Genomic DNA, 17034 nt, shown 5'->3' on the forward strand with positions numbered 1-17034 from the left:
AAACACTCTCAGAAAAAGAAGAAAGAAATTCCATCAGGGACTGAACAGCAGACCTCACAAGTTTGAAAAATAATGTTGGATCTCATATTCAGAGCACCCTAACGCTTGGTGGGAATATACAACGATTTTTAAAATATTTTTTTCTTTAATCTGCATTACCTCTTCTTTTTAAAAACACCAATTTGACTTGTCTTATGCAAATGTTTCTTTTTCATTTCCCACCCTGAGCATGGACAAAATGCAAAATGCAATCTGTGACAATGAGATCCGAAAGTGTCCTGATTTGACACGGAATCAACCATGTGTTAAATTCTCATGAGGCAGACAGCCCCACATCATCACATACCCTTCACTTAACCTAAAGATTGGTATGGTGCTTCTTTTTTTTTTTTGTTTTCAATTAGCCTACTACCTGGTTTGATTTGCATTGAGCTCAATGAGCATGAAACCAGCTAATAGACTAACTGAAAAAACACCATGCCAATCTCTAGGGATGGTGAAGGGTATGTAAGGATGTGGGGTTATTTTAATTGCAAAGGCCAAGGGAACTTTTTTAGGGTGCATAGTATCCTGGATCCATGAAATAATAAAAACCTGCCTGCCTCTATGGGAATTTAACACATAGGGGTTCAAATACTTATGACGCCTGTATTTTAAGGAAAACATTTATCTATTTACAATACATTATTCATTAACATAGAAAATTGGTGTCCTTAAATGTTGGATATTTCCTCATTTTTGTATTTACAGTAAGACATTAAGATCAATTTCCAAAAGATGATTTTATATTCCTCTTTATACTCAACTTTAGCATGTGTTCAAATACTTATGGAGGGCACTGTATATGAAATAAATAAATAAATAAATAACAAAGGTATAACATGTGTTCCCCCCAGCAATAACAAATAACAAATACAGTACACCTCCGCAATACATTTGTTACATTTGCCCCCCCCCCCCCCCCCCCCCCCTTAGCTCACGTTAGCATCAGGGTTTCTGTTTTGCTGTAGTAACCTCTGCCGTCGTCCGCCACCCTGGTCTCTCGCGTTTCGTAGCCATGACTTAATTTCTTTTTCAACATTAGATGCCTGTGGCATCTCACCAACAAATCCAACTCTCCTCACAGCATCTGAATGGGTGTTAAAAAATAGCAACGCTTTACTTGAGGTTTTCGACAGAGTGACATGAACCTGTCACTAACATGACACATCATCATGAACATGTAATAACACTTGATGACATTACATTGGCATTACATGGTTTCTACATTCTTATACTACTTTTATAGTAAGCACCACTGGGGTCGTTATCTGCACGTTGGAGGAACATCATTCCACTGTCAACTGGACAACTACAGAATTTCTTGATGGTTTCAAGTTGTATTCATTTATTTATTTTTAAATCATGTACTCCTGTCCTGCAGAATGTCAGAGCAGTATTCCAAGCCATTTTCATAAAATTATGAAATATATCTAAAGGCAAATTTGGCTGTCTATGTTAAAAGAGAATGCCGGTGTAGCTATAGACTATTCTGGAAAATGAACAAAGACTGCATATGCATAATAATTTGGAATGCAGTTTGCCGGGGAGCAGAATTTCAAGCAGACGTTCAGGCAGGCCGGAGAAGACCGCCTCCTAGTTGTAGCTAAATAGCCAAATCGCTGTTTTAAACCACAGAAAGGCTCAAAGTTAGCCTGATTACCATCGACTTTCAAAGGCTCTGCGAGACTTTAGTCTGACCAAGGGCCTGTGCTAACACGGTTTCTCCAAGCGCTGGTTGACCCGCCTCCTTTAAGTGCCTCGATTTGCTACTGGTCGATGTCAGAAAGCGGTTTGCCGAGTTTAAACCAACAACAACACTCTTTCCTCTGCCTTGAACACGCCTCTACCCAGAGCCACTGCTCAAAGTTGATTGGTTCTCGACCAAAGGGGACAGTTCCGCAGATTTCGGGAACTCAGAAATCCTTCCCGATTAGCAGTTGACCAGACCAGCGACAGCAAAAGCCGAAGGTGTTACGTCACTGGGACGGCGTGCCAGGCTAGCTCAAAGTAGTCCCACTCTTCGTTGACAGTATAATGACATTTCCAACATTTAAAAAGAGGGCTGAGGCAAAACAACGTATAATCACGTTTTAACACACCTGGGGCCTCATGTACAAAGCTTGCGTACGCACAAAAATGCTGCGTACTCTAAGTCTCACGCTCACGTCCGGATGTACAAAGACTGACTTGAATGTGAGAATGTGCGGTCCTCCACGCAAGCTTCATGCTTGGCGTACGCACATTTCCAGTGTGTATCGTCAGTTGGCGACACATAGAGGCAATGCAGCGCAACAACATTAGTTGATCACAAATCAAGGCCTTTATTTGCACAGCATATTAAAAATAGCACTTCGAAATAGGCATATGTTTCTAGATAATTGGCCATGCAACATGCGTTAATAGTACCAAACTATGCAACAGCCTATATCTGCAATTAAAACTGTAGTCTTATCAGAGAATATCAAGAATTAGGTAGCCTAATGTGAAACGTATAGAGATAATGCCTATATTTAGTTCCATACATGATTATTCACTTGCTTATCAAACATTTCAGATTTCGAAGAGCTTTCCTTCCTCGAAATCTGTGATGAATGTGGTCGGCTTCACGCATATGTCCATGTCTAAAACATTTTCCGGGTGTTTTAACATATTTCCGACAGTTTTCAGTAAAACAAAAAACAAATGGGACAAGATGATCCGCGTGAATAGCTTAGTGCGAATTGAAGCAATTTCCCTGACTGACTGCATAGGCTACTTTGACTTTCCTCGAGTAAGCATTCACATTATAGGAATATGATCCAGAAATCGTCGTGGCAAAGCGTGGATAAACTTACTATGGGTGCGCGATGCGTGTTCTTACTCGGACACGTGTGATTTAATTACCTTTTAATTATTGCAGTTATTTTGTAATGCTTGAAATGCCCAACAAAACGCGTTATGTGAACCTTGTCACTTGCAGACTGACCAATGAATCTGCCACGGTCTCTGACCCTTGTAGCCACTGCCACGCTCTGCCTCTACTGTTTTTTTTTTGTTATTAATTACAGATGATAAAGACGTAGGCTACTGTCTTTACCATGTTGTCTGATAAGAGCACTTCTACCTCGCAATCGCTGGTAATAAACGTTTAATACTTTTTCGATTTGATTATATAAATTATTACATTTTGTAGCAGGTTCAAGAACGGATGGATCCACAAATGATTTTTTTCTCTTATTAATATTGTGGGATAAGGCGTTTTGCCTTCGCGGAGGTCTGAGTTTTCGAGTGGCCTTCTAGTTAGCATATTAAAATGAGTGTGATTGAGGGAGGAGAGGGGGTGGAGTATAATGCTCATGCATGTGCGCTTAATTTCACGTTATTTGGGATGTACAAAGGAAAGCTGCGTGGATTGCTGCGTACGCATGGTTTCATACATCTGAATTTTTTTGTGCGTACGCTTCTTTCCAGATTTTCGCGTACGCAATGTTGTAGTAAGAATTCCATGCAAGTCTTTGTACATGAGGCCCCAGATCTCTCATTTACTCAAGAATTTAGAAAATTAAATAATAATAATAAAAATAATACCACCGAATGACAAGGTGTATAAGGTATACAAGAAATACACTATATTGGCAAAAGCTTTCGCTCACCTGTCTTGACTCACATATGAACTTCGGTCACATCCCATCCTTAAAGGAATATTCCGCCATTTTTGGAAATATTTTCCACCTCCCCTTGAGCAAAACGATCGATATTTCCCTTTTTCCCGTTCATCCAGCCATTCTGTGAGTCTGGCGATACAACTTTTAGCTTCAGCCTGGCATAGATCATTGAATCGGATTAGACCATTAGCTTCTCGCCTGCTAGCATCATGCTTAAAAGTAACTAAGATTTCCGGTAATTTTCCCATTTAAAACGTGTCTCTTCTCAAGTTAGAGTGCAATAAGACCAACTGAAAATGAAACCTGGCATTTTTCTAGGCTGATTTGACATGGAACTACACTCTCATCTGGAGTAATAATCAAGGGAAGTTGCAAACGTACCATGGGCACAGTGATATCACGCACTACTACTGCTTGTTGCCTATGGGGACTATTTTCAGATATCACTGCGCCCATGGTACGTTTGCAACTTCCCTTGATTATTACGCCAGATGAGAGTGTAGTTCCATGTAGTTCCAAGCTATGCTAGGCTGAAGTTAAAAGTTGTATCGCCAGACTCACAGAATGGCTGGATGAACGGGAAAAAGGTAAATATTAATTGTTTTGCTCGAGGGGAGGTGAAAAATTAGCTTATTTCCAAAAATGGTGGAATATCCCTTTAATCCATAGGGTTTATGATGACATCAGTCCACCCTTTGCAGTTATAACAGCTTCAACTGTTCTGTGAAGTCTTCCCATAAGGTTAGGAGTGTGTTTCTGGGATTTGTTGACCATTCTTTCAGAAGTGCATTTGTGAGGTCACACATTGATGTTGGATGAGGTGACTGGCTCTCAGTATTCATCCTAATTCATCCCAAAGGTGTTCTATTGGGTTGAGGTCAGAACTTTATGCAGGCCAGTCAAGTTTATCCACACCAAACTCTGTCATCCATGTATTTATGGACCTTGCACTGGTGCACGGGCATGTTGGAACAAGTAGTGGCCATCCCCAAATTTCCCACAAAGTTAGGAGCAAGGAATTGTCCAAAATCTCTTGGTTAATGCTGAAGCATTCAGAGTTCCTTTCACTGGAACTAAGGGACCAAGCCCAGCTCAGGGACGGCCCCTTCCTGTTCCAACATGACTGTGCATCAGTGCACAAAGCAAGGTCCATAAAGATAGATAGATAGATAAAGGCATGAATGACAGAGTTTGGTGGGGATGAACTTGACTGTCCTGCACAGAGTCCTGACCTCAACCCGATAGAACACTTTTGGGATGAATTAATGTGGATACTGAGAGCCAGTCGCCTCGTCCAACATCAGTGTGTGACCTCACAAATGTGCCACTGAAAGAATTGTCAAAAAATCCCAGAAACACACACCTAAACTTTGTGGAAAGTCTAAGAGTTGAAGCTGTTATAGCTGCAAAGAGTGGACTGACATCATAATAAACCCTATGGATTAACCCTTATGTTGTCCTTGGGGTCAATTTGACCCCAAGCAGTGTTTAACATCATAAAATATATGGTTCACTTTTTTTGTTTTGCTTCAAGTTTCATGACTTTTCCTTATTTGAAGGGTACAACAGAGTAAACATGAAATTTGCACAAAAATATGTTTCCAATGTCCTGTAAAAAAAATAGTTACGTTGGTGGTATTGGGGTCAATTTGACCCCATTTTTATGAAACATGATGAAAATGAATATTTGACAAATTATGGATATTATTATTGTAATAGTATGAGAACATGTAGCTATTATCATTATTTCATATACAAGTACATATTACATATAAGTTATTTTGGCAGGTCTGAAAAAGTCCAAAAAGTCAGCCTTTGGGCTGTTGACACTGGATTGGCCATATTGCCAGTCAGGGTTCCAGGGTTCATAAAGGGGTGTGGGGGGGTGGGATTGTTTTGTAGGGCTTTTGATAGTGGTTATTACACTCTTGTTAAGTACCTACCACAAAAAAAAATTGGGTAAAAAAAATAATTGTAATCATTTTTGAGAGTTTTTTGTAGCTGGGGTCAAATTGACCCCAAGGACAACGAACGTCGTAAGATTTTAGGACAACATGAGGGTTAAGGATGGGATGTGACTGAAGTTCATATGTGAGTCAAGACAGGTGAGCGTCAGGGTCCGGTTCGCCCTGTCGGTCCTTATTTTCCCGATAATGACCAGCGTTCTATACATTATCCCTTACGTATATACAGCAGTGAAAATAAGTATTGTACATGTCACATTTTTTTCAACAGTTATGTCTGACTGGACTACTGACATGAAATGTATTAACTTAAAAAAATCTACACAAGTAAAGAAATCAGAACTTTAAACCCCCAAGTAACGATTACCGGTGTAACGGTAAACAATGATTAAAAATGTTGACGATAACAATTACCGCTTTCATTTCAAATATCATAATTATCACGGTTGATTACCACGGTGTGGAAACCGTGTGTTTAATCTTTCCCAGCTTTACCCAAGGCTGCTTTTGACATAGGCCTGGTAGGCCACAATGAAACAAAACTAGCATTTACCAGGCATTTCCTGAAAAGGCATGTAGACTCTTCCCTGAAGAAAAGCGGCAGTCCTTCCAGGGCTATCCTTCTCCTATGTGCTGTGATATCTGCCACCTGCACATACTGTAGATGGAGATACAGAAAGAATGACAATATTTGACACAATTCCCAATTGTTGTTTAATTTAGCTATAGACTGCATCAGTTACAGGAAATTTCCCACAGGAAATTTGTTGGTTTAGGTTGAGATGGTCACTGTACTATCAGCAGGAAAAAGAACAAGAACACTTGGTACAACATATACTAAATAGCAGACCAACTGCTAAAGTATTACAAAGCCATTGTAATTTTTACTCTTAATTCATACATGATGCAGTTTACAGCCTATGCTTGTGGACAGCCGTGGCCTACTGGTTAGGGCTTCGAGCTTGTGACCGGAGGGTTGCGGTTCCATCCCCGACCAGTCCACGGCTGAAGTGCCCTTGAGCAAGGCACCTAACCCACCTCGCTGTGCTATGTGTGTTCACTAATTCGGTTAAATTGGGTTAAATGCAGAGAACGAATTTCCCTCACGGGATCAAAAAAGGATATATACTTATATACTTCATGAGACTCAATTACAGCATACAGTTGTGGGTTCTGTTCTGTTTATGCCGATGAAACGGCAGTAAGTCTAGAGGGGAAAAATTGGGCATACACTGACTGCCAAATACCTGACTTGTGTTGAATGATGATGGCTCGGTGATGCAATATGGCATCTTTGCTTCCTCTGGAAAACATGCAGCATGTGTAGGGGAAGATGGATTCATTAAAATACTTAGGGAGTCCTAAGAGAGGATTGGAGGCCATTGCCCATTAGGAATGAGCTAAGATGCATTTGCAACAGGTTAAAACACATATGTGCTCTTCCAAATATGAAAGACACTTGTTATGAAGGTGTTGAATAAGTGTGAGACTGCACTAGTTCTTTTTTGGTGTCAACTTGTGTCAAATTGAGAGAAAACACTTGTTGAGCTATTTAAATTGTGCTGGTTTGATTTGCTTACTGAAAACATTGAAAGTATATGAATTTTGTAACATTTGCAGATAACCTGATCAAATGTTCCTGTTCTATTGCCTATGCACTTGACCATGACCAGATATTTCCTTTAAGCTTATAAACAATGTGCAAAAAATACATAGATAGACAAATAGATATACACAGACATGCAGAGAAATACATTAATACTTGCCTCATCATTGAGAAACAGAGCAGGCCATATTTGACTAATTTCTCTGATATGGGAATCAACCTCCACAACATCTTGATGGCAAAGAGAAAGGTGGACTGCATCACTCTAGGACTGAGACAAGAGGACAACTTATATTTCTGTAATCGAGTAAAAGTATAAACAACTGAAAGTATATCAATGTTGCATTCGGCTATTGCCACAAATGTAGCCCATCATCGGTCGTTCCTCTGTTCAAATAGCAAGTTCGACTGCAGAGCTGAACACTGTCCCAGATAAAAGTATTCCAAATGCTTCAAAAGGTAATCATCAACAAAGTTATCCCTCAAACAACATGTAACCTGCGTGCGGTCCAGTCCTGCACACTCCGTGCTTGATCCCGTCAACCACATAGTGGCAGTTGTCACTGACTAGCACGACCATATATGGCTCTATTGATGTCTAATAACGTTCAACACAGTTACCTTACGTTACCAGATGGTAGCTAGCATACAAAGCTACAGAAACGCCTCCGTTGTTGCATGAGTGAATGTTTTAGGAACAACATGTTCATTAGGGAAACAGTCAGTGACAAAAGATTAAATCTTACCACAACATATCAAGCTAGTATTACCATTAGTTGAGTTGTATAAAGAGTTGAGTTATGGCTAACAACTAGACATAGCTAACTATGGCTAGTTATTAACAGAATTTGGCTAGTCAAATGATTATTTCTTAATCATAATTAATCAACACGACACGGAATGTTCAAGACTGTCATTTAAAACAATGAATACTGTATAGTTTGATTAAATGTTTTACTTACGTTTAAGTATGTAGTCGTTCGTTTTCGAAAGATAGTTTCAAATGTTGTTTGTCTGTCTGAAGTCTGCCAAATCCCTGGCCGAATCAAGCGCACGTGAAATCCCATTGATAAACAAAATGCGCATGCGCCAATTTCATGTGTCTGCAGCAGATTTTTGCACTGATAAAGTAAATCAAATGTTGAAGTAGTCAACTGAATTCTACAAGTTTGCAACAAGAAATTACAAAAAATATAATGTAAGTGTTTTTTCCACCTTAGTTCACCACGTCTTTCTGATTATTTGAGATAATTACTTACAAACCTTATTTGTCAAAACAAATGGCAAGGATTTTTAGTGTGAAGGATCTTTACTTAGACCCCTTTAAGAATCATTTTATCAGACTTGAAATTTGGTAGATTAAAGTGCATATTGTGCCTATAATCCTATATTGAAAAATAAGGCATTTTCAAAGATGAATGAATGTTACCACCATAGATTACAAACCATTTTCATCTTAACAACAATCTTCCTTGTCATTCTTAAAAGTCCTTTAGGTTTACATAAACAGTCTTCATGAGGAAAATGGTATGATTTACAAGCATTTCTTTTAAATAAATAAAACACATACTATACATTTGAAGGGGGAACATATACCTGGCGGCCAGCACCATTCGACAGGTAGACACAAACCAATCAATACACAAAACAAGACAGACACCAAGCTATATTAGCTTTGCTATATTAGCTTACAAAAATTTAGTTTGTAGATACATTGTTTTTGTGCTACAGATAGCTACAGATACTGTAAGTCCCTGAATTCTGGTTCCAGGTATTTTGAACTATTCTTCCATCCAAAATGTCTCCAGTTTATTCACATTTGATGACTACTGAGCATGGATAGTCTACTGTACTTCAAATCAACCTATACATTGAGTATAATATATTGAGTAATCTCATTGGTTAAATTTGACTAATATATTAGTACCATATGGAAACAACCTACCATTGACTTTGTTTAATTATAACCAATATACTATGGTTATTGCCTGTGCTTACACAAAGAAGCCATGAACATTAAAAAAGGTATTTATTTATCTACGTTGTAAAAGCAACCATATATCTTGTACAGTTTACATAACTTCTCATTAACTCATTCCAAACATCACTATACAAATTCAAATGTGTCTGAAAGAAGAACATTGTACGTAGGCCTATCATTATTTCATGGTCATTTTTTGACCTGGTTTAAACTCAACTTAGACTCTTTATGCAGGTGAGTAAAACATAAAACACTACCATTTAAAGCAGCCACAATGTGCTAATATGCTTAAGAAAATACTTGCATAATAGGTGACCAACAGTAAATATACCTTCCCATGAATATTTGACAATGTTCGCAATCGAGAACAAAATGTTTATTGCTTTCAACTAAGCTTACGTTGTGCTTAAGAACAACATAAGAACATTCATGTTTGGTTTCACACCATAGTGAATGGAGAGGAGAATATATTGTCTTTGGTGTGGTGTAATGAATCATGCAGCAATATTTTGGAGAAACATCCATCTTTTATGGATGAAATGACGTGTGAAGAAGAATATCCTTTATAGGACAATAAAGACTCTATATCTCCAAAAACACTCAGCAATCTTACAATGGTTTGTTATAACATTAGAAAATTAGACACACAGCCTTACAACTGGGTGGAATAATGTGTGCCATTAAAAAGGCAAGAGTCTAAAAAGACACCAAAGTTCACTCTGGCAGAAAGCCAGCATATTGTTAATGTTCGGGACAGGCTTGTGCAAAATACTAGCCTAGAAATCTAGACGCCCCTAGCGGCAGCAAATCTAATTGGCTGCCCGGGTCAGTCTAGGAACTCTAGCTTGGGAGCTGGGCATTGGCAGAATCACCAGACAAATCACATCGTGTACAGTCGATGGGCGGGCTTAACATAATAGACCTCTGAAGTTCGCCTACAAAAAAGCTGGCATCTTTAAAATTCGGTATCTGCCGATTTTTCCTATGGGAAAATAACATGGGAATTTTGAATTATCGCACCTGTTAAACTCTCGCGGGGACGATAAAGTCTTAAATGCAGACGTTTTCCTGAACACACTTTTGTCCTCTGCCTTCTTGTGCATACTGTGATCTCCGGTAGGCCTACGTGAAGTCAGCACACTTTCATTTTTGCTACCCCAGAGCTAACTTAATGGCAAGTTGCATCGCAAGTTAGCTCTGGGGTAGCAAAAATCAAAGTCTGCCGCCTTCGTGTACCGGAGATCACAGATTCCTATCGAAGGCAGAGGACAAAAGTGTGTTCAGGAAAACACCTGCATTTCCGATTTTGTCATCCCCGCGAGTTTAACAGGTGTGATAATTCCAAATCCCCATGTTAATTAACCATAGGACAAATCGTCAGATACCGTAACTCCTTATATGGGCAAAGATGGTAGCTTTTTTTGTGGGTCTATAGACCTCTGAAGTTCGCCTACAAAAAGGATCCAAAGCTGCCATCTTTGCCCATATAAGGAGATCCGGGAGTTAATTGAAGCTAACTGCCTATGGCAAGTTGCATTGTAAGTTAGCTCTGGGGTAGCAAAGATCAAACTGTGCCGTCTTCACCTACCGAAGATCACAGTATCCACTAGATGTCAGTGGACAAAACTGTGTAGCGAAAAACATCTGCATTTCCAATGTCATCATCCCCGCGAGAGTTTAACAGGTGCGATAATTGAAAAAAACCATGTTATTTTCCTATAGAAAAAATCTCAAGATACCGGATCTCCTTATTTGGGCAAAGATGGTGGCTTTTTTGTAGGCGAACTTCAGAGGTCTATGGTGACTGACATGCGACCAGAAGTTGCAACGGTTACACATCATGCTACTTGAAAACAAGAAGATGATTCGTTTAGCGTTATCCTATTGCGTGGAGAAGGAATTTGAAAGACAACTGTTTATCCCACCCCTCCGATTGAGTCCTGCCTAGGGTTATCTTGATGTGGGTCTGGCTGGTCAGGCTTAGCCTGATTGCCATCGACTTTCAAGGCTCTGCGAGACTTTAGTCTGACTAAGAGCATGTGCTAAACAGTTTCTCCAAGCGCTTGGTTGACCCGCCTCCTTTAAGTGCCTCGATTTGTTACTGGTCAATGTCAGAAAGGGGTTTGCCGAGTTTAAATCAATAGGCGCGTTCAAGTTGGCTGCGCAGCACAAAAACTGCGCAGCACAAGATGCACGTGGTTAAAAATCTGTCCACGATGGTCTAGATGGGCGTGTTTTCGACTCGGCAGTCGGTATCACATGGCCTCAACTTATCGCGGGAGCAAGGCGTGGCCAGGCGGCTGCTCCGCAAAAGAGCAGCCGGTCTGGAGGTACTGCGGAGAGCAGCGGAGCCTAGACCCTGCCTTCATGACGTCAGGTCTTTGCCCTAATTGGCTTTTACATCCCTGACGTGTGTGCAGGTGTTTAGATGCCTCCCCATATCCACAAGAGTCCGTGCGGGTCCGTGCCTCGTGATTCGTCACATGGTCAAGTCTAGACCACGGGAAGTAGAGAGTGTACAACTTCATAGCAGCTTTTGCATCCCCGCCCCTGCTGCCACCGGCAGCTCTCGTTGCTGCAAAAGGTCATTTGGAGTTGAACTTGAACACGGCTAATAACAACTCTGCCTTGAACAAGCCTCTACCCAGAGCCGTTGGAGCTGCTCAAAGTTGATTGGTTCTCGACCAGAGGGGGCAGTTACGCAGTTTTGCGGAATTCAGAAATCCTCCCCGATGAGCAGTTGGCCAGACCAAAGCCATCGATATCTCAAAGTTGCGACAGCCGTTGACTTCCATCTTAAAGCCAGATTAGAGCGGTCACGTGGTTAGTGGGTAGACTCAGTAGTTCCCTCGGTCCCTGGTTTACTACGGGATTGACAGCAGCGATCGCATTAATATTTACGGTAAATACTCGATGAAAATTACTGTAAACTGCATTTCCACATACATATATATTACTCAATGAAAATGCATTATTATGCACACGACTATAAGTCATGTAGAAAAGTCTTAATATAACACCTGAGATATTCATCCATTCTCAATGGAATAGTTCCCGGATGTGCCGCCATTGTTTGTACACGGGAGTCAATGGTAGTGTCGCAACTTTGAGATATCGATGGCTTTGGGCCAGACCAGCGACAGCAACGCCGAAGGTGTTAGGCTACGTCACTGGGAGGGCGTGCAAGGCTAGGTCAGGCTAGCACAATTCAGAATTGAATTGAGAATGACTTATAAATTCCAATTCAATTCTTGAGTTTGAATATGAATTGAGGTCAAAAACAGGATGTAGAATTACAATTCAAATTTAATACAGGAAGTAGAATTTAATTCAATGAAAGTCATGTACATAATTTAAGGAGTTTCCTGTTGGGCTTTTTCCAGTAGGACTAATAGCCTGTTTGATTTGCATTGAGCTCAATGAGCATCAAACAGGCTAATAGGCCTACTGGAAAAAGGACCATGCCAATCTCTAGCTATGGTGAAGGGTATGTGATGATGTGGTTTAATGTTTACTCATTTTTTAAATTATTTTTTGGTTATCAGTAGACAATGGCCCTTATTTATCAACAGAGCGTAGAAACCAGTGTATATATCTGAGCGCAGAAATCATCTTACGACGGGGCTCACGCGTGATTCATCAAACTTTCGTATCACTCCAATTCCAGCGTAAGAATAAACGTGTGTTGATAAATGTGGCGGCTGGAAACAAGGTGATATTTAAATATCACACCCCTATATTATGCTCGTTTTAATGGCCTCGCCCCTAGAATTTGCGACATGAAGGTGCATTATATGTCCAAAAGAGATCATCATGATCTCGAGCCACAGTGACGTCCAGCTAAACCTTGTTAATTTTAACAGCTAGAAGCTGTCATGAAGGAAGGCGGAAAACTAGAGCGATTTAAGTGCAACAGACTTTATTTTCGCAGAGAGAACACATCATACATACATTCATTACAAAACCTTACGACACTGAAATTTGCCCTTTGAAAATAATTTAAAATATATAATTCATGAATGTTGCGTTTGCCAAAGAGAATATAATCATCTCCTATATGGCTATCCTAAGCCATAAAATGTGTCAATATGTGTCAAATAGGCTGCACATGTACAGGAAAGGTGTTATGTCCGAGATAGTCCATCAATTCAGCACGGTGCTATGCTGCCTGAAACTTGCGTACGCGAGTTCAGGCTAGATGTGAGATTTGAGCGTTTAGCACCGATCACGTTTACATTGATAAATGCTGTAGCCTACTTTGCGTGGAAACAAGCGTACGCTGGTTTTACGCCTGTTTTTGGTCGTACGCACGTTTCATAAATGAGGGCCATTGTTAGGCTAATTCACTATCTCAAGACTCGTCATGGATATAACACGTTTTTTTTACAGTCTATGGTGTGTGTGTGTGTGTGTGTGTCGGTACGCAAGCTGAGTCAGTAGCCTATAGCCTAAGTTAGCAACTTTGAGGTTGCAATGCAACTTCCCATTGCCAACCAACTAAGTTGCTAACAGGTTAGCAAATATGGTTTTGGGAAAAGGATTCAGACACTTTCAAGAACAACCAGACAGACGACATCTGGGTTGCCAACTCTCACGCTCCCGCCGTGACACTCACGATTTCAGCATCAATCTCACGCTCACACACAAGAAATGTCACGCCAAAATCCATTCTTCTTTTTCTTCAACCCGTTCATAATCAGTTGGTGACTAGACCACAGCAGATCATAGCCTATTGTAGACAGAAGACGAACTTAAGGCATGTATAGGCTATAGGCTATAGGCTCTTTAGATCAATAGCAGGTATAGGTATAATATCTGTCTACAACGTTCTCAGCGCAGAGAAATTATTTGCGGCGGGCGAAGTGCAAAATGCGCACCATTCGTTTCTGTCGGATTGCTCACGAAGTTCACACTGATATGAATGACACTTGACAGAGCGCAATCTTTCTGATGGCAGTTAATGCAATTAATGCAATTAATGAAGCCATTCAGTAGCCTATTCCAGTTTTTAAATTGCAATAGGCCTACATTTCTACTTGTTCTCCAACTTCAGGCAGTAGGCACTGACAGTAACAAAGTTATGTCCGCTTTGTTAACTTGACAGCGAGCGAAGATATTCTATTCTGTCAAAAGTAGGGCCACTGCTGATGAGCTATTCAACATTCTCAACAATTACCCTAGTCTACCTGGCAGAACATGACATCAAATGGGAAAGCTGTGAGGGACTCGGATGGCGCACATACGATAGCAGGTAAAAGAAATGGCCTGCAGACCGTGATAGAGGGGGTAGCGCCCGATGCGCAACGGACGGACTGTTTCATTCAGGGAAGCGCTCGCGTCAGGGCCTGACCTGACCTGACTGAAATTTTGAACGAGGTTGTGCTTCATTTAGCCTATAACACAATGGTAGCCTATAGTTGGCCCTATTTCTGTAATTTTGGAAATCATCTTTTTTTGAAGCAAGGATTAACATCTTGTCAATGACAAAAACTGACGATATTGGTCATTGATTTAGATTTTTATTTTCTCTATTTCTGAACTGATATTTAGGCCTATCTGTAGCCTAACTGTTACTGAGGTATATTTAGCAAGTGACGTTATGTCAATAAATTTGACAATTTTGAGCTTGACCTAGGCTACTACTTTTTTAGAGTGATGATGATGGACAGGTGGGGGTCGAGAAAGCCCCCTTGATCAAAGTGGGGAATGAAAGAAAAAGTTTGAGAACCACTGCAGGCTATGTAGCGCCCCAAAATAATTAACTAGGCTACTGCTCTTCCACTTGTTTAGTTTTATTTTATTTTTTTTACTAGAAAACAAGCATTAGCATCCCAAATCAAATCAAGAGATATTAAAATTATTGACTGATTGTCAATATCAAAACAATTGTGACACATTAAAATTCTTATAATGTTTTTCACTGGCTATGGCTCCTAACTGATGCATGAGATATATAGACCTAAATTTATGTATGGATAGATAGATAGATAGCCTAGCCTACAGTACAGCCTTCTGTAAATAGCTATATTGTATTGGATGTGAGTTGTATCGGTCTACAACACCACTAAATGACATTGAGAAACCCATGCTGATATATTATATTCACCTGTGTAACAACCATGTTAGTATATGTTGTGGCCCGTGTGTCTGGCAAGGGGCCTGCACTTAAAGATTGTGCTGATACCTTTTGCAACCCCCCCCCCCCCCCCAAGTTCACAAAATCTCACTCCAGCCAAACACCCAAAGTTGGCAACCCTGCATCTCTGCCTCCTCACCAAAGGCAGTTGAAAGTTGCTGCATCACTTGGTGAGGGAGGGCTGCTGATATTGAGACTTGAGGTGACCGTATCGGTCACCCCGATATCCCCTTCCCCAACAACACACGTGACTGTTTGTAGGCCTTTTTTGTTTCCAGAAAAGGTACATGTTATGCTACCTTGGGGCTAAAGTTCGATCAAAGTACATGCCAAAATGTGAAGGCCACCTTAGAAAACAAAAATAGCCCCCAACCATTAGGCTATCCCTTTTTCTGACATTGGCTTTCAACTAATACAGATAGCCTAAGTAGACTATTCAACCAAAAACATTGATTGATGAATAACCAATTGATTGGTTATGAGTAACATCTTGGTTAAAACCAGAATGTCTAATAAGGGACGGGCTCTGGTTAAAACAACCAATGCTGGCTTTACCAATGATATTAGTATTTGAACAATCTGTTTTTAGAGTGTAGAGTAATATCAGGGACAGAATATCAAAATATTCACTGAACGATGCATACTGTATTTTGTTTTTGGTTTGCAATGCCTTTGTACATTGGTTGGTCAAAAAAAAAAAAAAAATCCTATGAGTGAGGGCTGCCCACAAAAAACCTGCATGGGCCCAATGGTACAAAAGTTCCTCTGGGCCAGAATGGGCTAGCCCACACTGGGCCAGCAGGGGCTTTCTGGGGGCAATCAGCTAATTGTGGGCTGCCCAAAGAGAGCCCACAGAGAGCCCAAAGGTTTGGTCCTGACCTGGGCAAGCCCACGCTGGCCCTGCATGGGTTTGTATGGGTTTGGCCCTAGCCCACACTACCCGAAGAAATACCGCATGGGCCCCATATGGGCCCCGCAAGGGCGTGTTTGCTGGGTACACATTATATAGACACCTATAAACTGCAGATGAAACAGAAAGACAACACTGTCAAGGGAAGCTGTGGAAAATAGGGAGGCAGACATGCTATTAAGGGCACAATTTGATACTCGTAGCCTACTTACTAGAACTCTTAGTATTATTTATTCATACCATGAATACCACATCATGTACTTTAACGTTTGAATTCCTCTATATGTGTGCATTTACAGGCCTACTAGTTCATAAGCCCACTAGGGTGGAAATCTCTTGTGAATAGCCTTATTGGAAATACACTTCTGAGTATACTGTACAGTATGCTAATCAACTGGCGCATAGCTCCCCCTCCTTCACTCCTGGGCCTACATCCCACCAAGAACACTTACTCCAACTCAACTGCAATTGAACTGCGTTCAATACTTATTTCCCCCGCTGTACAATCTCTTAGCTAACTTTGGGGTTAGCCTGTACATGTAGATAAGTACATCCGTATCCTTAGCTTGGAGATAAGTACATTCTCTTGGCTATAGCTTGGGGTTAGCTAAGAGGATGTACGCTATCTCCCTCTATGGAGATCATCTGTGTGTGTAGGCTACCTTCAAGAGAGGCTGGAACAGGTCCTTGTTGTTGAAATCCAGATGGAAGAGACGGACCAATGCTGAAACACATCCCACCATACAGAGTG

The 17034-nt window shown here is 40.6% G+C and overlaps 1 protein-coding gene and 1 long non-coding RNA gene across 3 annotated transcripts in view; both read right to left on the reverse strand.

Annotated features, from left to right (window-relative positions):
- The window catches only part of LOC134077163 (integrin alpha-X-like), a 36751-nt gene extending 19718 nt beyond the window's left edge, over positions 1-17033 (reverse strand). For both annotated transcript variants that reach the window (XM_062532591.1, XM_062532592.1), the window contains exon 1: positions 16946-17033. In XM_062532591.1, coding sequence (XP_062388575.1) covers positions 16946-17018 — 73 coding nt within the window. In that variant the 5' untranslated portion in view covers positions 17019-17033. The remainder of the gene's footprint in view (positions 1-16945) is intronic.
- Positions 982-7131, reverse strand: LOC134077165 (uncharacterized). Its single transcript, XR_009938665.1, has 3 exons — positions 6898-7131; positions 6204-6308; positions 982-1129 (listed from the first exon to the last, which is right to left on the reverse strand). It is a non-coding gene; the product is annotated as an uncharacterized LOC134077165 (long non-coding RNA).
- Position 17034: the final 1 nt, after the last annotated feature.

This window comes from Sardina pilchardus, chromosome 3 (assembly GCF_963854185.1).
Source record: "Sardina pilchardus chromosome 3, fSarPil1.1, whole genome shotgun sequence".
Lineage (NCBI taxonomy): Eukaryota > Metazoa > Chordata > Actinopteri > Clupeiformes > Clupeidae > Sardina > Sardina pilchardus.